The sequence below is a fragment of the Carcharhinus amblyrhynchos genome, unplaced genomic scaffold (genome assembly GCF_965287045.1).
Source record: "Carcharhinus amblyrhynchos unplaced genomic scaffold, sCarAmb.v2.hapA scaffold_52, whole genome shotgun sequence".
Lineage (NCBI taxonomy): Eukaryota > Metazoa > Chordata > Chondrichthyes > Carcharhiniformes > Carcharhinidae > Carcharhinus > Carcharhinus amblyrhynchos.
Window position 1 is genome coordinate 1,871,423 of NW_027649793.1, and position 23,120 is coordinate 1,894,542.

Here is a 23,120-nt window from a genome sequence, read left to right on the forward strand (position 1 = left end):
CTCTCTCTCTCTCTCAAACAGCACGTCTGACAATAACAGAGTTTCCTCAACTTCCAGACTTTGTTGATCGGAGGAGAATCAACAAAAAAGCAATACAGAACTCACCGATTCATGAGCCAAATAATTACAAACATCTCAAATTGTTACAGAAGTTATTGACCATTGCCAAGAAGCAGAGGCAGCTTTAAGCGATCGATGTTTGTATTCATAGAATCCCTACAGCGCAGAAGGTGGCCATTGAGCCCATCGAGCCTGCGCTGACCACAATCCCACCCAGGCCCCGTCTCCATCACCAAAACAGAAAGTGCTGGAAAATCTCAGCAGGTCTGGCAGCGTCTGTTAGGAGAGACAAGAGTTGACGTTTCGAGTTCAGATGACCCTTTGTCAAGGCTAAAAGGCATAGTAAGTGGGAGATGTCTATACTGCAGGGGGAGGGAATAAAAGCTACCGGGGAAAGGCTGCTAATGGCAGTCATAGAGAGAGAATAAAGGGCGTGAATGGCCAAATGGCAGAGAAAGTGAAAGTAGAGGATAAACTGTGATGGATAAAGATGGGGGGAGACGGGGCAGGATGGGTGAAATTGAGAAAAAAGGGGGAAGGGGAAAGCAAAGTGGGAGAAAAGGTAAGGAAAGGGGAAAAAATAGGGGAAAGAGTGGGGGGGGAAGAAAAATGACATTAAAGAAATAAAAGGTAGCGAACAGTTAGAAATTAAATAAAATGAAAAGAAAGAGGTCGAGGTGGGATTGATCCAGTCATCTGAAGTTGTTGAATTTGATGTTGAGACGGGAAGACTGTAAAGTGTCGAACTGGAAGATAAGATGCTGTTCCTCTAGTTTGCTTCCAGCTTCACTGGAACATTGCAGCAGGCCAGGGACAGACATGTGGGTACGGGAGCAGGACCGTGTGTTAAAATGGCAAACAACCGGAAGGTCAGGGTCCTGATTGGGCCCAGACTGAAGGTGCTCAGCAGAGTGGTCACCCAGTCTATATCTGGTCTCTCCGATATAGAGGAGACCAGATTGGGAGCAGCGAATGTAATAGATCAAATTGAAAGAGGTGCGAGTGAAGCGCTGATTAACCCGGAATGAATGGTTTGGACTTTGGATGGTGAACATAGTGGAGGTAAAGGGGCAGGTGTTACACCTTCTGCGATTGCATGGGGAGGTGCCATGAGTGACGGGAGAGGTGTCGGATATAGTGCAGGAGTGGGCTAGGTTATCCCAGAGGAATGCTGACAGAGGGAGTGAAGGGCAGATGTGTTTGGTGGTGGTATCACGCTGGAGTTGGCGAGAATAGTGGAGGATTATGCTTTGCATGCGGAGGCTGTGAAATGTGAGAAGATGGGGGACTCTATCCTTGTTCTGGGATGGAGAGGAAGGGGTGACGTAGGGGATGGACCGCACGCTGTTGAGGGCCCTCTCAACAACTGTAGGTGGGAATCCATGGTTGAGGATCAAGGAGCACGTATTAGAAACACTACTTTGGAAATGGCAACATCGGAGTAGATGTGACAGAGGTGAAGGGGCTGGTAGAAAGGGATGGCGTCCTTACAGAGTGTGGGCTGTGAAGAGCTGTAACCCAGAGAGCTGTGGGAGACATTGGGCTTGAAATGGATATTGGTCGATATTCTATTGCTGGAAACAGAGACAGAAAGGTCAAGGAAGGGAAGTGTCTGAGATGGAGCAGGTGAAGGCCATGGAGGGATGGAAACTGGAAGCTGGAATTTTCGAGGTCTGGACGAGAGCATGAAGCAGAACCAAAATAATCATCGATGTAGCGGTAAAGGAGCTGTGGGAGTGGGCCAGGATAGACCTGGAACAAGGAACGTTCCACAAACCCCATAGAAAGTCAAGCATGCGGGTACCCTTTTGATTTGGAGAAAGTGGGGTGAGTTAAAGGAGAAGTTGTTGAGAGGTAGAATGAGTTCAGGTGGAGGAGAGAGGTGGTGGATGGGAATTCTTCAGGCCTCTTTTCTGGATAGACGCGATGAGCTCTCTGGCTGTCCTGGTGTGGGGTGGAGATGTAGAGAGATTGCTCACCCATGGTGAACAGGAGGCAGTCTGGGCCTGTGAACTGGGAGCTGTCAATATAACCCAGGGCATCAGAGGAATCCTGGATGTCGGTGGGGGGGGAATGGACCAGGGGAGTGAGGATGGAGTCAAGATCAAAGGAAATAAGTTCAGTGGGGAGGAGCACGCTGACACAATGGGCCTATCAGGATAGTCCTTTTTGCGGATTTTGGGAAGTCAGTAGAAGTGGGCTGTCCGGGGTTGGGAAACGATGAGGTTGGAAGCTCTGGGGGGAAGACATCTGGAGGAATTGAGGTCAGTAACGGTGTGGGAGAGAATGGCTTGATGTTCAAGACGTGGTCATGGTCCAGGGAGAGGTAGGAGGAAGTATCTGAGAATCGGCGCTCAGCCTCTGTGAGGTCAGAGGTCAGTACAGCCAACAACAACAGATCCCATAACCCCATGCATTTACCGTGCTAATCCCCCAGACACTAAAGGGCAATATAGCATGTGCCACCATGCTGACGGACAGTATGCAGGACATTTGAAAAAAGGTATTGGCTTAAGTAGGTTTAATTTAGTATTTCTGTGTAAGGGTAAAATTCGAGTTATAATCAGCAACTGGCTACAGTGGTTAGCACGGCTGCCTCACAGCACCAGGGACCCAGGTTCGATTCCCAGCATGGGTCACTGTCTGTGCAGAGTCTGCACATTCTCCCCGTGTCTGCGTGGGTTTCCTCAGGCTGCTCTGGTTTCCCCCCACATTCCAAAGATGTGTAAGTTAGGTGGATTGGCCATGCTAAATTGCGCCTTGGTGTCCAAAGCTGTGTAGGTTAGTGAGATAGAACATGTTAAACTGACCCTTAGCGCCCTGTTTTACCATTTTGATCCGAAGTGGTGGGGGGATTTGAAACTGGGAGTGTATCAGGACTTTTAGACCCGTTCTCAGGCGCCCCCGTACGCACCCTGCCTGGGAAAATATCAGCGAGTCTGAATTCAGCACTGCACAAGCCTGCGGGCGGGGCTTAATGCACCTGAAATCCAGCTGCTCCGATCGGAGCCTCCAACTGCACATGCGCAGACTAAAATAATAGGATGCAGCTCTCCTGCCACATCGTTCCCAGGCTGGATAATGCCGCCCCCCCGGCCTCCACAGGCATTGTCCCCCCCACAGCAAGACTGACCCCCTTAACCCCACCGCCTTCTGCCACCCAGACTGATGGTGCGCACACTCCCCGTTCTCCCCTTCCCCGCACTGATCACAAGCAGAGTGGCAGCGGACCCCCCCACCCGCCTCCCCCCCACCCCCCGATCTCAGGCAGAGAGCCGTCGGACACTCGGCACTAACCGGAGTGCCTGAATTTAACTTCTATGGAGCATGTCTGTTTGGTGCCAATTCTGGATGGATGAACACAGGGGTAAAAGGGGGAAGTGCCAGTGAGGTACCCAGTAAATCAGTTTAAATACAGGCAAATGCATTTAAATGGCCGTCGCGCCCGTTCTGGACGCAGTCCCGATCGTGGCCACTTTCGGCCCTTGGTAAAGGGGGAACTAGTGCGGAGGAGGGTGTGGATCGAGCTGTTCACCTCACACCCAACTTCACCAAGTTCTCATGCCTGATGGTAAGGTTGGACTGTTAGTGTCCAAAGATTATCGGTCAGTGAAGGAAAATGTATGAGGTTACAGGGATAAGGGAGGGGAGAGGAACTGGGTAAAATAATCTGTCTCGTTGGGCTGAATGGCCTCTTCTGCACTGTAGGGGTTCTGAGTTTAGGAATGTATCTGTGTCGGTTTTCTAAACTCCAGTCCTGAGGGATACTGACTCGTTGTGCAGGAAACAACTTCCCCCTTGATTGAGGGGTCAGTCATGACGGGGAACAGTTTTAGGGTGAAGGCACAGAGGGGATTTGAGAAAACATCTTCTCACTCAGAGGGCAGTGGGGATCTGAAATGCTCTGCCTGGAAAGGTACAACCTTTAAAATACATTCGGATAAGCACTTGAATATCAAAACATTCAAGGATATTGGACAAGTGCAGGGAATCGTGGCGAAAAACTGCAGCAGGCGACGGTGCAGAGGGACCTCGGGGTCCTTGTGCATGAGTCGCAAAAACCCAGCTTGCAGGTGCAGCAGGTGGTCAGGAAGGCGAATGGGATGCTGGCCTTCATAGTGAGGGGGATTGAATATAAAAGTAGGGAGGTCTTGCTGCAGCTGTATAGGGCATTGGTGAGGCCGCAGCTGGAGTACTGTGTGCAGTTTTGGGCGCCGCACCTGCGCAAGGATATTTTGGCCCTGGAGGGAGTGCAGAGGAGGTTTACTAGGCTGATACCGGAGTTGAGGGGATTGAGCTATGAGGAGAGGCTGAATAAACTAGGCTTGTACTCGTTAGAGTTTAGAAGAATGAGGGGAGATCTCATTGAGACGTATAAGATGATGAATGGGATGGATAGGATAGAGGTGGAGAGACTCTTCCCGCTCAAAAAAGACAGTAGGACTAGGGGGCACAGCCTCAAGATAAAGGGGAGGCGGTTTAGAACGGAGTTGAGGAGGAACTTCTTCACTCAAAGGGTGGTGAATCTCTGGAATTCTCTGCCCGTTGAAGTGGTGGAGGCTGCCTCGCTAAATATTTTTAAGAAGCGGGTTGATGGGTTTTTGATAAGAGAAGGGATTAAGGGTTATGGGGAGAGGGCGGGAAAGTGGAACTGAGCCACGACAGATCAGCCATGATCTTATTGAATGGCGGGGCAGGCTCGAAGGGCTAGATGGCCTACTCCTGCTCCTATTTCTTATGTTCTTATGTTCTTATGTTCTTATGAATCGGGATCAGTGGGCCTTCAGTGGTAGTTATTGTGGGTGCAGATTTAATGGGCCGAAGGGTCTTTTCTGCACAGTATGACTCTCTATGACTATTTGGAAGGTGCTGTTAAAGGAGCCCTGGCACCTTGTAATTGGTACAATGGCGGCCACTGTATGTCGGTGTGGAGGGAGTGAATATTTGTGGATGGGGTTCCAGTCAAACAGTGTCGAGCTCCTTGAGTGTTTGATGTTGAATACCAGTGGGAGGAAGCACTCAGCCATTGGGCACGCGGTCTGGGAGATTTCAACATCCATTATCAAAGCATTACCATGGCGAATATTACTGACAGACTGACCGGTACACAAGGCCATACCTGACAGACTGACCGGTGCACAAGGTCATATCTGACAGACTGACCGGTACACAAGGTCATATCTGACACACTGACCGGTACACAAGGCCATATCTGACAGACTGACCGGTACAAAAGGCCATATCTGACAGACTGACCGGTACACAAGGTCATATCTGACACACTGACCGGTACGCAAGGTCATATCTGACAGACTGACCGGTACACAAGGCCATACCTGACACACTGACCGGTACACAAGGTCATATCTGACACACTGACCGGTACACAAGGTCATATCTGACAGACTGACCGGTACACAAGGTCATATCTGACACACTGACCGGTACACAAGGCCATATCTGACAGACTGACCGGTACACAAGGTCATATCTGACAGACTGACCGGCACACAAGGTCATATCTGACACACTGACCAGTACACAAGGTCATATCTGACACACTGACCGGTACACAAGGCCATATCTGACAGACTGACCGGTACACAAGGTCATATCTGACAGACTGACCGGTACACTAGGTCATATCTGACAGACTGACCGGTACACAAGGCCATATCTGACACACTGACCGGTACACAAGGTCATATCTGACAGACTGACCGGTACACAAGGCCATATCTGACAGACTGACCGGTACACAAGGTCATATCTGACAGACTGACCGGTACACAAGGCCATATCTGACACACTGACCGGTACACAAGGTCATATCTGACACACTGACCGGTACACAAGGTCATATCTGACAGACTGCCCGGTACACAAGGTCATATCGGACAGACTGACCGGTACACAAGGTCATATCTGACAGACTGACCGGTACACAAGGTCATATCTGACACACTGACCGGTACACAAGGTCATATCTGACACACTGACCGGTACACAAGGACATATCTGACAGACTGACCTGTACACAAGTTCCTATCTGACAGACTGACGGGTACACAAGGTCATATCGGACAGACTGACCGGTACGCAAGGTCATATCTGACACACTGACTGGTACACAAGGCCATATCTGACAGACTGACCGGTACACAAGGTCATATCTGACAGACTGACCGGTACACTAGGTCATATCTGACAGACTGACCGGAACACAAGGTCATATCTGACAGACTGACCGGTACACAAGGCCATATCTGACACACTGACTGGTACACAAGGTCATATCTGACAGACTGACCGGTACACAAGGCCATATCTGACAGACTGACCGGTACACAAGGTCGTATCTGACAGACTGACCGGTACACAAGGCCATATCTGACACACTGACCGGTACACAAGGTCATATCTGACACACTGACCGGTACACAAGGTCGTATCTGACAGACTGCCCGGTACACAAGGTCATATCGGACAGACTGTCCGGTACACAAGGTCATATCTGACAGACTGACCGGTACACAAGGTCATATCTGACACACTGACCGGTACACAAGGTCATATCTGACAGACAGCCCGGTACACAAGGTCATATCTGACACACTGACCGGTACACAAGGTCATATCTGACAGACTGCCCGGTACACAAGGTCATATCTGACACACTGACCGGTACACAAGGTCATATCTGACAGACTGAGCGGTACACAAGGTCATATCTGACACACTGACCGGTACACAAGGTCATATCTGACACACTGACCGGTACACAAGGTCATATCTGACAGACTGACTGGTACGCAAGGGCATATCTGACAGACTGACCGGTACGCAAGGTCATATCTGACAGACTGACCGGTACGCAAGGTCATATCGGACAGACTGACCGGTATGCAAGGTCATATCTGACAGACTGACCGGAGCACAAGGTCATATCTGACAGACTGACCGGTACACAAGGTCATATCTGACAGACTGACCAGTACACAAGGTCATATCTGACAGACTGACCCGGACACAAGGTCATATCTGACAGACTGACCAGAGCACAAGGTCACATATGACACACTGACCGGTACGCAAGGTCATATCTGACAGACTGACCGGTACACAAGGTCATATCTGACACACTGACTAGAGCACAAGGTCATATCTGACAGACTGACCGGAACACAAGGTCATATCTGAAAGACTGACCGGTACACAAGGTCATATCTGACACACTGACCGGTACACAAGGTCATATCTGACAGACTGCCCGGTACACAAGGTCATATCTGACACACTGACCGGTACACAAGGTCATATCTGACACACTGACCGGTACACAAGGTCATATCTGACACACTGACCGGTACACAAGGTCATATCTGACAGACTGAGCGGTACACAAGGTCATATCTGACAGACTGCCCGGTACACAAGGTCATATCTGACACACTGACCGGTACACAAGGTCATATCTGACAGACTGAGCGGTACACAAGGTCATATCTGACACACTGACCGGTACACAAGGTCATATCTGACACACTGACCGGTACACAAGGTCATATCTGACAGACTGCCCGGTACACAAGGTCATATCTGACACACTGACCGGTACACAAGGTCATATCTGACACACTGACCGGTACACAAGGTCATATCTGACACACTGACCGGTACACAAGGTCATATCTGACAGACTGAGCGGTACACAAGGTCATATCTGACAGACTGCCCGGTACACAAGGTCATATCTGACACACTGACCGGTACACAAGGTCATATCTGACAGACTGAGCGGTACACAAGGTCATATCTGACACACTGACCGGTACACAAGGTCATATCTGACACACTGACCGGTACACAAGGTCATATCTGACAGACTGACTGGTACGCAAGGGCATATCTGACAGACTGACCGGTACGCAAGGTCATATCTGACAGACTGACCGGTACGCAAGGTCATATCGGACAGACTGACCGGTATGCAAGGTCATATCTGACAGACTGACCGGAGCACAAGGTCATATCTGACAGACTGACCGGTACACAAGGTCATATCTGACAGACTGACCAGTACACAAGGTCATATCTGACAGACTGACCCGGACACAAGGTCATATCTGACAGACTGACCAGAGCACAAGGTCACATATGACACACTGACCGGTACGCAAGGTCATATCTGACAGACTGACCGGTACACAAGGTCATATCTGACACACTGACCAGAGCACAAGGTCATATCTGACAGACTGACCGGTACACAAGGTCATATCTGACAGACTGACCGGAACACAAGGTCATATCTGAAAGACTGACCGGTACACAAGGTCATATCTGACAGACTGCCCGGTACACAAGGTCATATCTGACAGACTGACCAGAACACAAGGTCATACCTGACAGACTGACCGGTACAGAAGGTCATATCTGACACACTGACCGGTACACAAGGTCATATCTGAAAGACTGACCGGCACACAAGGTCATATCTGACAGACTGCCCGGTACACAAGGTCATATCTGACAGACTGACCGGAACACAAGGTCATATCTGACAGACTGTGCGGTACACAAGGTCATATCTGACACACTGACCGGTACAGGTCATATCTGACACACTGACCCCTACACAAGGCCATATCTGACAGACTGCCTGGTACGCAAGGTCATATCTGACAGACTGACCCGGACACAAGGTCATATCTGACAGACTGACCGGTACACTAGGTCATATCTGACAGACTGACCGGAACACAAGGTCATATCTGACACACTGACCGGTACACAAGGCCATATCTGACAGACTGACCGGTACACAAGGTCATATCTGACACACTGACCGGTACACAAGGTCATATCTGACAGACTGACCGGTACACAAGGACATATCTGACAGACTGACCTGTACACAAGTTCCTATCTGACAGACTGACCGGTACACAAGGTCATATCTGACAGACTGACCGGTACGCAAGGTCATATCTGACAGACTGCCCGGTACACAAGGTCATATCTGACAGACTGACCCGTACACAAGGTCATATCTGACAGACTGACCGGTACACAAGGTCATATCTGACAGACTGCCTGGTACACAAGGTCATATCTGACAGACTGCCCGGTACACAAGGTCATATCTGACACACTGACCGGTACACAAGGTCATATCTGACAGACTGCCCGGTACACAAGGTCATATCTGACACACTGACCGGTACACAAGGTCATATCTGACAGACTGAGCGGTACACAAGGTCATATCTGACACACTGACCGGTACACAAGGTCATATCTGACAGACTGACCGGTACGCAAGGTCATATCTGACAGACTGACCGGTACGCAAGGTCATATCGGACGGACTGACCGGTACGCAAGGTCATATCTGACAGACTGACCGGAGCACAAGGTCATATCTGACAGACTGACCAGTACACAAGGTCATATCTGACAGACTGACCGGTACACAAGGTCATATCTGACAGACTGACCCGTACACAAGGTCATATCTGACAGACTGACCGGTACACAAGGTCATATCTGACAGACTGACCGGTACACAAGGTCATATCTGACAGACTGACCCGGACACAAGGTCATATCTGACAGACTGACCGGAGCACAAGGTCATATCTGACAGACTGACCGGTACACAAGGTCATATCTGACAGACTGACCGGTATACAAGGTCATATCTGACAGACTGCCCGGTACACAAGGTCATATCTGACAGACTGACCGGAACACAAGGTCATATCTGACAGACTGACCCGTACACAAGGTCATATCTGACAGACTGCCTGGTACGCAAGGTCATATCTGACAGACTGACCGTACACTGGAGCACAAGGGACTGACTGGAGCACAAGGTCATATCTGACAGACTGACCTGTACACAAGGTCATATCTGACAGACTGACCTGTACACAAGGCCATATCTGACCGACTGACCCGTACACAAGGTCATATCTGACACACTGCCCGGTACACAAGGTCATATTTGACAGACTGACCAATACACAAGGTCATTCCTGACAGGCTGACCAGTACACAAGGTCATTCCTGACAGACTGGGACTGTGACAGGTGACCATAGGCAATGGAAGGAAAACCTTCTGGATCTCACCCTCAGCGATCCATCTACCATGACACTGTGGGTCGGTTTGACAGATGTCGTGGAGATGAAATCTTGACTTGATACCGAGGGACTCTCTGCATTGTGTTGTGTGGCACTCCCACTGCGCTAATTTAAAGAACAAAGAAAATTACAGCACAGGAACAGGCTCTTTGGCCCTCCAAGCTGCCTGGCTGAATTAAAATCCCTTACCCTTCCCGGGAACATATCCCTCTATCCCTATTCCTGTATTTGACCAGGCACCCCTTAAAAATCACTATTGCTTCCACTTTCATCCCTGGCAGTGAGTTCCAGGTACCCACCACTCTCCGTGTAAAAAAATCTCCTTGTACATCTCCTTTAATCCTTGCCCCTCACACCTTAAACCTGTGTCCCCTCATAATTGACTCTTCCACCCAGGGATAAAGCTTCTGACTATCCACTCTCTCCATGCCTCTCATAATCTGGTAGATTTCTATCAGGTCTCCCCTCAACCTCTGTCGTTCCAGTGAGAATAAACCAAGTTTCTACAACCTTTCCTCATAGCCAGTGCCCTCCGTACCGGGCAACATCCTGGTAAATCTTTTCTGTATCCTCTCCAAAGCCTCCACATCCTTCTGGTAGTGTGGGCGACCAGAATTGAACACTATATTCCAAGTGCAGCCTAACTAAGGTTCTATAAAGCTGCAACATGACTTGCCAATTTTTAAACTCAATGCCCCAGCTGATGAAGGTAAGCATGCTGTATGCATTCTTGACTACCTTCTCCACCTGCATTGCCACTTTTAGTGACCTGTGTACCTGTACACCCAGATCCCTCTGCCTATCAATACTCTTAAGGGTTCTGCCATTTACTGTATATTTCCCATCTGTATTAGACCTTCCAAAATGCATTACCTCACATTTGTCCGGATTAAACTCCATCTGCCATCTCTCCGCCCAAGTCTCCAACCGATCTATATCCTGCTGTATCCTTTAATGGTCCTCATCGCTATCTGCAAATCCACCAATCTTTGTGTCGTCTGCAAACTTACCAATTAAAGGAGTGAAGTTTTCCTCCAAATCATTTATATATATTACAACAGCAAAGGTCCCAGCACTGATCCCTGAGGAAGGCCACTTTTCACAGCCCTCCATTCAGAAATGCACCTTTCCTCTGTCTTCTTTGGCTGAGCCAGTTTTGTATCCACTCTGTCAGTTCACTTCTGATCCTGTGTGACTGCACGTTCCCCACCAGTCTCCCACGAGGGACCTTGTCAAAGGGCTTCCTGAAGTCCATGTAGACAGCATCGAATAGATTTGAATAGATTTATCCAGGGACACAAAACTTGGCACCCATGTGGGCCAGCAGCAGAATTGTACTCAACTACAATCTGCAACCCCATAGCCTGGTGTAAAGATACACGATGGCAACAGTGTGGACCATCTACAGGATGCACTGCATCAACAAGGCAAGGTTCCTTCGTCAGCACCTTCCAAAGCTGCAACTTCTATCACCTAGAAGGACAATGGCAGCAGATACCTGGGAACACCACCACCACCTGGAGGCTCCCCTCCGAGTCACTCACCATCCCAACTTAGAAATATATCTGCCTTTCCTTCAGTGTCGCTGGGGTCGAAATCCTGGAGCTCCCTCACTAACAGCACTGTGGGTGTACCTACACCTGCGGCGAGTTTAAGAAGGCGGCTTCTCTGTTGGTGGAGGGGGGGGGGGAGTTAAAGATTAGTAACAAATGCTGTCCCAGCCAGCAATGCTTGCAACACAATTTCAGATGCATAGTCATGTTCAAACTTTGTGTGGAACAGATTGACAGCTTTGTAATGAAAATGTCCTAAATAAGTAGAGCAAAATACAGACAGTCGGGAATATAAACAGCACCGGAGAGAGCCTCGGAGAAAGGATGCTGAGAGCACACTGATTTCACTTCTGTGAAAATACTCCAGGAAGCAATGAAATGCCACTGAACTTTTTAAAATTCATCCTCAGGATGTAGCTGCAATTGGCAAGGCCAACATTTACTGCCGATCGCTGTACAAGTGTCTAGTTTGCTAGAACATTTCAGTTATGAGTCAACCACATTGTTTTGAGTCTTGCGTCATATAGAAAGCTGACTGGTTAAACACAGCTAATTTCCCTAAAGGATATTAGAGGACCAGATGGGTTTTTACAGCAATCCTGTAGTTTTATGATCATTATCACCGATCCTCGTGTTTTATTTAATTTACTGCGTTTAGATTGCCCAGCTGCTATGGTGGCGTTTTCCCACTTCTCAAGCATTAGCCCGATCCTTTCGATTAGTCACCCAGTGACATAGCCAATATGCCTCTGTCTGCTCTTTCCAGAAAATAACCATATGTGGCGATTCTGTGGTCAATGTTCTCTGAATTTAATATACAGTTGCAGCTAAAAGTTTCACTTTGTCACTCCCAGCACAGGCTGGAAGCACATATTGTAAAATTATAGCCTGGGGGATATGTGTATTGCAGAATGTGTTTTTACAGAAAGAGGAAATGTATTCTTTTGTCCCTACCTCCCGTTACCAGCTTTAAAATGATAAGCTCAGCAGGTCCTCCAGCCCTCGAACACATTTCCTCAACACACAATAACCCTTTACATGTAATCCTTCTTTCTGTCATTCACAGAATGTATAGCTAACTGGCAATTTATTGATACGTATAGCTTGCCTCGTGGAGATGGTGCTGAGTTCAGTTTTGAAGAATTAGGTTTGCATCCAGTGCCTTTGGAAAGGCATTCAAATTGGCTATTCCCGGGACAGGTCGCTAGTCTGTTGCCAGTGGCTTGGGAGGCTCAGCTGCCCAGGAGTGTCTCCCACTCTTACTGCCGGCCATTGGTGCGTTTGGAAGGATTTTGCAAGTCGATACACAATCTATTGGCTATGACACGGATGCAACTTCTTGGCCATCAGTTCCTTGGGTGGGACTTGAACCCAGATCTTCAGGCTCAGAGACAGAGATGCTACCCACTGCACCACAAGGCCGCCATCCTTTTTCTTGTGCCATAGCAGAAATGATTGAATTTCACAACTTGTCAGGGTTGGGTTTGTGATTGCTGGATTGTAAGACCATCAACAATACTGCTGTATTCCCAAGAGATGTGAATGAAACACAGAAACTAAACTTGTTACAGACAATGAGTCGTTAATTTAAACAGCTCAGATTTGTCTCATACCAACAATCCATAAATAGTGTTTTAACTTTCCCCTTTAATTTGATTTGATTTGATTTATATTGTCACATATATTAGCATACAATAAAAAGTATTGTTTCCTGTGCACTATACAGACAAAGCATACCGTTCATAGAGAAAGAATGGAGAGTGTGCAAAATGTAATGTTACAGTCATAGCGAGGGTGCAGAGAAAGATCAACTTAATGCGAGGTAGGTCCATTCAAAAGTCTGACAGCAGCAGGGAAGAAGCTTGTTCTTGAATCGGTTGGTACGTGTCCGCAGACTTTTGTATCTTTTTCCTGATGGAAGAAGATGGAAGGTGCATGGTGCCCTTAATTACTTTGTCCTATTGTCCTTAATTATGCTGGCTGCTTTCCTCAGGCAGCGGGAAGTGTAGACACAGTCAATGGATGGGAGGTTGGTTAAATTGGTGGACTGGACTAACTTTATAAATAGTGGCATATTTTCCAAGCTCCTCTGTATTGGCATGATCCAATTTTCTAATAATAACTCCACAGGCAACTCAAGACAGGATAAACTTAGAGGGTTAGTTTATTTGCACACATTCCAAATGTGAGAAAAGGGTTCTAAACATCCCATCTTTGTATTCACACAGTAAAAGAGGGATGCAGAAAAGAAAGAAATAGAGGGAAAAGACCATAGAATAAATTAGATCAATTTTTCCACAAATGTGCAGAGTCCAGAGTCAAAAGTCTAATGGTGTATTGCTCTGTAAACTGCAATTGATGCTGGATAAGCCACTTTTCCAATGGTGATGAGATAGGCTGCTTTGGTTGATTTGGGGTGGAGAGGTGGGAGTCACATGACTCACTGCAGGGGTGAATCATGTGACTCCCACCTCTTCACTTTAGCTTTGACAAAGGATCACTGGTTTGGATTCTTGATATTGTTAATGTTTCAACCACTAAGACTTTCAAAAGCAGTTTCAGGGTTCTTTGTCCTAGCAGACTAGCAGACCAAAAATGTAAATGGCCGTTGTATAATTACCTCAGAAGTTGGCCATCTGCAGCTCACTGAGCTATTAGTATCTCTTCAGAGATAACGAGGTAGCAGCTTCCTCAAATGTCAGAAATTTCCTTTTGTTTTGAGTCATAGCCAGCCATGGTTTCAGCCATGGTTTTAAATTCTTTGTCCATTTTAAGTTATAAATTAGCCATGTTTTATATGTTTCCCGGGCTGTTTTTGTTCTTTGTTCTTAATTGTTCTTTGTTCTTTTATATATATACATATAAATATGACATCCCCTGATCAAATATATAAATAGTCTCTGTGGTTGGAACCTTCCGAAATCACAATCTCAAATATGAATGAAATCACACACAGAATTTATCAATGCGCTTTTCATTTTTTAAATTCATTTTTGGGATGTGGGCATCACTGGCTTGCCAGCATTTATTGCCCATCTCTAGTTGCCCATTGGGAGGCAGCTGAGAGTCAACCACATTGTTGTGGCTCTGGAGTCTCATGTAGGCCAGACCAGATAAGGATGGCAGATTTCCTCCCCAAAAGGGCATTGGTGAACCAGATGGGAATTTCCAAAAATCGAAAATGGTTTCATTGCTATCAGTAGATTCTTAATTCCAGATATTTTGAATTCAAATTCCACCATCTGCTGTGACGGGATTTGAACCCGGGTCCCAATACATTAGCTGAGTTTCTGGATTAAAAGTCTTGCGATAGACCATGGCCTCCCCCCTGAGTTATACAAGTTTGAACTGAAAAGAAGAAGAAAGACTTACATTTATTTAGCACCTCCCAGCACCATATATTCCAAAGCCTGTTACAGCTGGTGAATTTTTTTTGTTTGCAGTGTAGGAAATGGGGAAGCCAATTTGTACAAAGCAAGCTTCCACAAGCACGCACTGCGAAAATGGTCTTGGAAATTTGTGTTATGAATTGAGGGGTAAATATTGGCCAAGAGCCAAGATGCAAAGGGCAATGCCCCTGCTCTCCATTGAAATGTTGGCAGGGATTGTTTACATTGACCTGGGAGGAACCTTGGTTTAACATTCATCCAGTGTGTGCATCAATTCAACAGTGCGGCACCCCCTCAGTACTGCACTGGACTGCCAGCCGAGAATCACTGTACTGGAGAGAGACTTCACATTCAGAGGGCTATCCACTAACCCACAGCCTTTACAACAACACCAGAGAGTGTCAGAGAGCTGATGTGGGGAAATTTTCAGGATCAACCCAAAATCCATCATTAATTATCTTAAAGGGCTGTTGCCAGAGGAGTGGTTGGGTAGTTTGGGCTGGTACTCGCTGGAGTTCAGAAGAATGAGGGTGGGAGAGGAATCTGATTGAAATGTATGAAAGGGTTTGATAAGGTGAACATTGAACAGATGTCCCCCCTTGTGGACAGTCCAGAACAAGAGGTCTTAGATATGGGCCGGAATTCTTCGGTCCTGAACCCCACAGGAATCGGAGCGGGCAATGGGCGGACATTGGGAAGGTCTGTTGACCTCAGATGGGACTTTCCAGCCTTGGGTCAAGCAAGGCTGTAAAATCCTGCACACAGGGCGTGATCTTATTGCCTGTTCATGCCGCGCTCCTGCTGCAGCGAAGATGGAGAACTTGGTGCCCTGCCAACTCTCCGTTCACTGCAGCGGGATGGGAAAATCCTGCTGGAATGGAAAATTCTGGCCATGGAGTGAGGGGAGGTGGGTTCAAAGCTGAGATGAGGAGAAACTAGTCTGTCCAAGAGTTGTGAATGTGTGGAACTCACTGTCCCAGAATGCAGTGGAGGCAGAATCAATGAACAGATTCAAGAAAAGGATAGATTAGCTTCTGCTGAAAGCGGGATAAAGGATTGTGGGGAAGAGGCAGGAAAATGGAGCTGGGACCAGGATAAGATCAGCCAGGATTGTATAGAATGGCGGAGCAGGCTCGAAGGGCTGAACTGCCCACTCCCGCTCCTAATTCCTGTTCCTAATTCCTATGCAACCCCAAGTTCAATGTGACATCTGCCCCCTCACTTTAAGCTGCAGTGAGATTTCCCCAGAAATAACAGCATCATTAACCTTGTGTTGACAGTAAAAGCTGAGCCTGCTAATGGAGACATTTAAATTAAACAATTTCACACTTTAATGGGAGGTGGGTGGACTCCCACCAAGTTGCAAAGTGCCTGTCACAAAGAGGCTGATTGCACACTCTGATCTCTTATTGTGTGATGGTAGTGCCCACTGATTTAATTTGACTTATTATTGTCACATGTATTAGTATACAGGGAAAGGTATTGTTTCTTGCACGCTATACAGACAAGGCATACCATTCACAGAGTACATAGGAGAGAAGGAAAGGAGAGGGTGCAGTTGTGCTACAGTCATACCTAGTATCATAGCTGCTGCTAACAGACTTTGGAGTGGACCTACCTCGCACTAAGTTGATCTTTCTCTATACCTTTAGCTATACTGTAAAATTACATTCTGCACTCCCTCATTTCCTTCTCTATGAACAGTATGCTTTGTCTGTACAGTGCTGAAGAAACAATACTTCTCACTGCATAATAATACATGTGACAATAATAAATCAAATCAGATCAAAAGGGTGTAGAGAAAGCACTGGGCTTTATTTGCGATCAAAAGATGCCCTTTGTTGGCAGTTTAAGCAGGTGAAGAAAAGTCACCCTGTGACCTGTTTCTCCAGTGTACCGAGTCAATTAACATCCCTAGACTCAAAATATAAATATACAACTCTCCAGAAGACAGCGACAATTTGACAGTACTTCCTCTGCCCTCCCCCTTCACTGGGAACAGGAGGTTTTTTACAGCGTTGCCTGTGAGACCTATGAAGGGGCAGGTTGGCTTTAAGAGGTCTCCCTCTTCTCTTTCTCTCTCCATCATTCACCCTCCTCGTTATTATCATTTCATTTTGTTCTCGCGGTGGAACAGCTGATCTCGACACACACACACAGGGAAAAAAAAATCCGGCTGTTTATTCTGCTAAAGACCAACATCTGGATCGGCTGCTGCTGCTGCATCGCTTGTCCATTTACTCCCAGCGCGAACATGTCATCGGAGAAAGCAGGTAAAAAAAACTGTGCTTGTTAATGTTGCAATCTCCCAGTGTCTCGCCTGTTCCTGGGTGGCAGCCCCACCGAATTCCCCTTCAGATCGGGAGGAATGTAGAAAAACTGCAGCAACTCGCCTTGTGTCCTGAAACTGGAACTGATTGTCCCCATTGAGACGGGGGGGCTTCTGCAGCCAACAGTGCAATCCCCAGACCCCCTCAGCAAACATTTCTAACACCCCATCAAGCTCAATTTTAAAAAAAATTAACCTCAGATTTCCGATTTTATTGACAACGATAGCTTTACAGGTGAATTGACGATGTGCGCAGTCAAATGTAAAGATTTTGTTTACCTGTGAGTGTTACAGGGGAAACCCTGGGTTTTTCAAAATACTATTCACAGCCTGCCTTTTATTAACTATTAGTGGGCGAGAGAAGGGGGATATGCAAACAGAAATCTCACAGGAAGGGAGGGAAGGGACAAAAAACGTCCAAATGACACATAATTGTCTTAAGTGTCTGAATATGTCACAATAATCTTAAGTATCTGAATAAGACTTGAAGGTTTTTTGTTACTGTTGTGGATCTGTACCCCCACATTGCACAAGTTAAGGAAATTTCCTGGGTAGAGATTATATTTGGGGGGCAAAAAATAAGTAAAACATTCCTTTATCTGAATATGTCAGATTGCCATCACTTCAATTCCGTGGTCTATGATGATTTTCAGATTTCTGAGCTTTTGCCCATGTTATTTATTTAAAAATGTATTATAGTTTTATTTTCAAAGCTAAAATGCTTTTTTTTTGTAAAGGAGCAAGCTTCCTTCTCTGGTGGGGTGTGTAGCCGTTTGATTTTTGTGTGACATTTCACATGGCCCCGGTGTATATTTTGCATATTTAAATACTGTAATTAACAGCAGTGATCTCTGAAAGATGCTCTTGCCTTCTCTCCCTGACTGGAGAGTGAGGGCTGATTATTGCCTGAGGCTGACAGGGATGGAGGAAAGACACTCAGCCCCACTGGCGCAGGCGGTGACAATTAAATTAGAGAGGGGGAGAGAAAAGGGAAAAAAAACAGACCTTTTTATTTCGGCGAAGGTTGGCGACAGGGGCGCCCCCTGAATAGTTTGCTGATGCCCAGGGAGCGTGTCCAAATTGGGAACAGATTGCTGAAGCGTATAGCTCTCCCTTTAGCTTGTTGGTAGCTGCTTCCTGCCCTGAATTTTCCTGTAAATGAGGCGAAATCCTCTGAGCTCCTGCCCTACTTTCACAGGATCAGGATGAGAGCTGGCGATTCTATGTGTCTCGCCTTGTGTGCGTGTTTTTGCAGGTTAATGCACTTGCATTTTCCTCCCAGTGTCACACCCATTCACCCAGGGGCTCGCTGTTGCAAGCCCACTGCGTGGATGGGCAAGGAGATTGTTTCATCCTTCAGATAAACTCCGTCTGCACTATCTAACTGCAATCCCTTCTCCCCGCTTTCTCTCCCCAAGAACGGTGGCACAGTGGTTAGCACTGTTGCCTCACAGCGCCAGGGACCTGGGTTCGATTCCCGGCTTGGGTCACTGTCAGTGTGGAATTTTCACATTCTCCCCGTGTCTGCGTGGGTTTCCTCCGGTTTCCTCTCACATTCCGAAAGTCGTGCTGGTTAGATGTATTGGCCGTGCTAAATTCTCCCTCAGTGTACCCGAACAGGCGCCAGAGTGTGGCGACTAGGGGATTTTCACAGTAACTAATGTAAGACTCCTTGTGACAATAATATATTGGCTTTGAACTTTCAAAAGAAAAGGACACAGGACGGTTAGGAAGAAAGTTCATCTCTTGTGTACACCCAAGGGTACAGCTTGACGGAGACGGGCTAAAACCAGCCTGGAACCAGAGTGATTTTAACCTAACTGGCTGGATGGGAGACCCACAGGATCGGGTGGAAGGTGGGTTTTACAGCCACACCAATATTACGCTTCCACTGACTTCCAAAAGAGAGTAACACTGGGCTGAGATTCTCCGATGTCGAATGCCCCTCCCCCTGGCACTGGTGAGAATGGAGAACTTGGCACTCAGGCCAATTTCCATTCACAGCAGCGAGACTGGAGAATCCCAGCTGGCGAGGTGAGAGAATTCCAGCCATTGTTATGTATCGGGACCATGGGTCACATATGTTTGCTGACTAGCGGGTTAGGCTAAAGTGATTCTAGGATCACGGAATGGTTACAGCACAAGGAGAAGCCATTCAGCCCATTGTATTGTATTGCTCCTATTTCTTATGTTCTTATGTTCTTATGTACCTGTGGGAGCTCTCTGTGTGGGCTACACAGCTAGTCCCATTCCCCAGCCTTTTCCCTGTAGCCCTAAATTTTATAACTGGAATTCTCTGGCAGTTCACACCGGTGCGATCTTCTGGTTTGCCAACGGCGCACCCACTGCTGCAGGTTCCGGGCGACGTGGGGTGACTTCAATAGGACATTGATAGCGGCAGGACTAGAAGATGCTGCCACCAGCGAATGGCACACTGCCTTCTGTCACTGAGAAAAATGCCACAGGCAGCGCAGAGAATCTCACCTCTTTTCTCCAACCAATTTACCCAAATCCCCTTTGAAAGTTACAGTTGACCCTGCCTCCACTTTAACTCGGGCAGTGCCTTCCAGATGGTGACCACTTGCTGTGTAAAGAAAGGTTTCTCCTCGGCTGGAGTTCTCCGGCCTCGCCCGTGGCTGGGATTCTCCAGTCCCGCTGCAGTGAATGGATGTTTGGCTGAGCGCCAAATTCTCCATTCTCGCCAGCAGCGATATGAGATCAGGGAACTCCGGCCCTCGTGTCTGGTCCTCGAGTGTTCGCCCAAGGGGAGTAGTTTCTCCTGATCTACTCTACCCCGACCCCACGTGATTTTGAACACCTCTATTAAACCTCCTCCCAAGCGTTCCCTTCACTGAAGAAAGCAGTGAACTCTCTGTCAATCCATTTAACTAACTGAAGCCTCTCTGGTCTGGAACCATTCTCATGAACCTTTCCTACACCTTTGCCCCCTTCCAAATCAGATCACAGCAGTCCAGTATTTTATATTTTTAGGTCATTCCTTTGGTTTAGTTCCAGCAGATAAAATGTGATATGAATACCTCCTTTGGCTGAGATGCGATAGAGCTGCTGTACTCTGGTTACTAGTGGGCACTGCCAAAACACCACAAATTATTCATGACTTTACCAATATTAGCAATCTCATCCAGAAAGAGAGAGAGACAATACGTTCTGGTGGAACCCCCTTCTGACTTTCAAATAAAGGGGCCATAGTTTGTTCTATAGTGCTCGTGTGGAATGCATGAGCTGTTTTGTTACATTAAAGGGTTATATAAAAGTAAGCTTATTGTTGGTGTTTACTGTAACTTCAATGTATCTCTGCTCTAAGTACTAAACCCAGGATTTAATATAACTTGTTATTGGCTTTGTCAACCAGCCCTTCAATGACTCGTACACGTCTACTCACAGTTCCCTCTGCTCCTGTACCCCCTTTAGAATTGTGTATTTATTTTATACTGCCTCCCTCCTCGTCCTTCCTACAAAATTGTATCACTTTATGTTCCTCTGCGTCAAATTGCCTTGACTGTACGTTCTCCCGCTCCAACAAACTGTCTGTATTCTCTCAAAGTTTATTACTCTTCACATTTCACCATGCTTTATAACTTTGTGGTCTCAAGTTTTCGCCCAAGTCCAGGTCATCAGTAGATATCGAGAAAAGCAGTGCTCCGAATCCCGATTCCTGAAGAACACTGCGATGGGCCTTAATTTCCATTCCGCCCTGTATGGACAAACACCCGTTCATCACTAATCCCTGTTTCCCTGCCACTGAGTATTTTTCACAACTATACAGCAATTGCCCCTTTCATTCCATGCGTTCGATTTTGCTGACAAGTCTGTTATGGGGCACTTTATAAAATGCCCTTTGCAAGTCCACATACACCACATCAACGGGGTTACCCTCATCAACCTTTTCATGTTGCCTCATTTAAGAAGGTCAAATTAATCAAACAATTTCCATTGCTGGTTCCCTAAATCATCCAAAATTGTGTAAGTAATTGTGTTCCAGATTGTCATTTCGAATTGTGCCCTTCTGGGAGCTGAGTTCAGTTTGTCTAGTCAGATGGATTTGAAATGCTTCCCTTGTCAGCTCAGTGGTTAAGTAGGCACAGCCCATAGCATAAAATATCACTAATTAATCATACATTAGCCTAATTAGGAATCATAACCATACAGACAATAGAGTTATGGTGGAACTCTCTCACTTCCTTTTTGACCTGTGTGCCACCATGGTCATCATCTATCACTTCAACCACTTGCAATGCCAACAAGGACAGATTTGTCAAGGTGTCCCTCGTTTCAATCTTCCCAGCTGCTTAGGGATGGCCAGGGAAGACTTATGGAATCCCTACAGTGCAGAAGAGGCCATTTGGCCCATTGAGTCTGCATTGACTCTCTGACAGAGTATCTTACCTAGATCCTCTCCCCTGCCCGACCCCTGTAACCTCACACAATTAGCATGGCCAATTCACCTAACCAACATATCAGGGACAGCAAGAGGCAATTCAGCATGACCAATTCACCTGACCTGCACATCTTTGGGAATCAAACGTGGATTCCTGGTGCTGTGAAACAGCAGTGCCAACCACTGTGCCACCCAAGTTTACGAACTTCAAGTTTCACTTCTGCCATGGGATTCGAACTTGGCTAACAAGGGCTTTGTGTTGGGTCTCTGGATTACTAACCCAGTGACAATACCACTATGCCACTGCAGTTCTGTAGTTTAGCATATCGGTAAACTACTGGGCAATGTTTGGTTAAAACTGATTTTAGTTTGCTTATTACAGTAAGAGTCTTGAAAATTGAAATGCTGTCATACAATTCCTCTATTTCAGTCAGTGGAAATTCATCTCTGTTTAAATTATCGGTCTCAATAAGGATTGGATTCCTGTCAATGTCTAAATGGACAACCTGTGACACCATAGCCAGCCTAAGCAGCTACCAACATTAAACATGGCAAACAATTAAGAGTCTTTATTAGGGTGGCATGGTGGTACAGTGGCTAGCAGTGCTGCCTCAGAGCCCCATGGACCCAGGTTCAATTCCCGGCCTTGGGTGACTCTGTGCTGAGTCTGTACATTCTCTCAGTGTCTGCATGGGCTTCCTCCGGGTGCTCCGGTTTCCTCCCACAATCCAAAGATGAGTGGTTTAGGCAGATTAGTCATACCAAATTGCCCTGTAGGTTCAGGACGATTAGCAAGGTAAATATCTGGGGTTATGAGGATAGAGCTTGGTTGGGATTGTTATCGGTGCCGACTAGATGGGCCAAATGGCCACCCCTTGCACTGTAGGGTTCTACAAAAATCTGGAATTAAAAGCCTAATGATGTCCAGTCAGTGAAGCCCACTTCCAGTGAATTGTAATAGAACGTAAATCACTACAGCACAAACAGGCCCTTCGGCCCACAAGTTGCACCGATCATATCCATACCTACCAAGCCACTGAACTATCTATAACTCTCAATCCCATTAAATCCCATGTACTCATCCAGAAGTCTTTTAAAAGACCCCAGCGAGTTCGCCTCTACTACCACCGACGGCAGCTGATTCCACTCACTCACCACCCTCTGAGTGAAAAACTTACCCCTAACATCTCCTCTGTACCTGTTCCCAAGCACCTTAAACCTGTGTCCTCTCGTAGCGACCATTT

General features: G+C 47.0%; 1 protein-coding gene across 1 annotated transcript in view; it reads left to right on the plus strand.

The window, feature by feature from the left end:
• Window positions 1-17,178: 17,178 nt before the first annotated feature.
• LOC145337534 (proline-rich transmembrane protein 1-like) overlaps window positions 17,179-23,120 on the plus strand; it is a 76,223-nt gene continuing 70,281 nt past the window's right edge. The window contains exon 1 of the mRNA XM_080182326.1: window positions 17,179-17,421. Within this exon, the coding sequence (XP_080038452.1) occupies window positions 17,403-17,421 (19 nt within the window). The 5' untranslated portion in view covers window positions 17,179-17,402. The remainder of the gene's footprint in view (window positions 17,422-23,120) is intronic.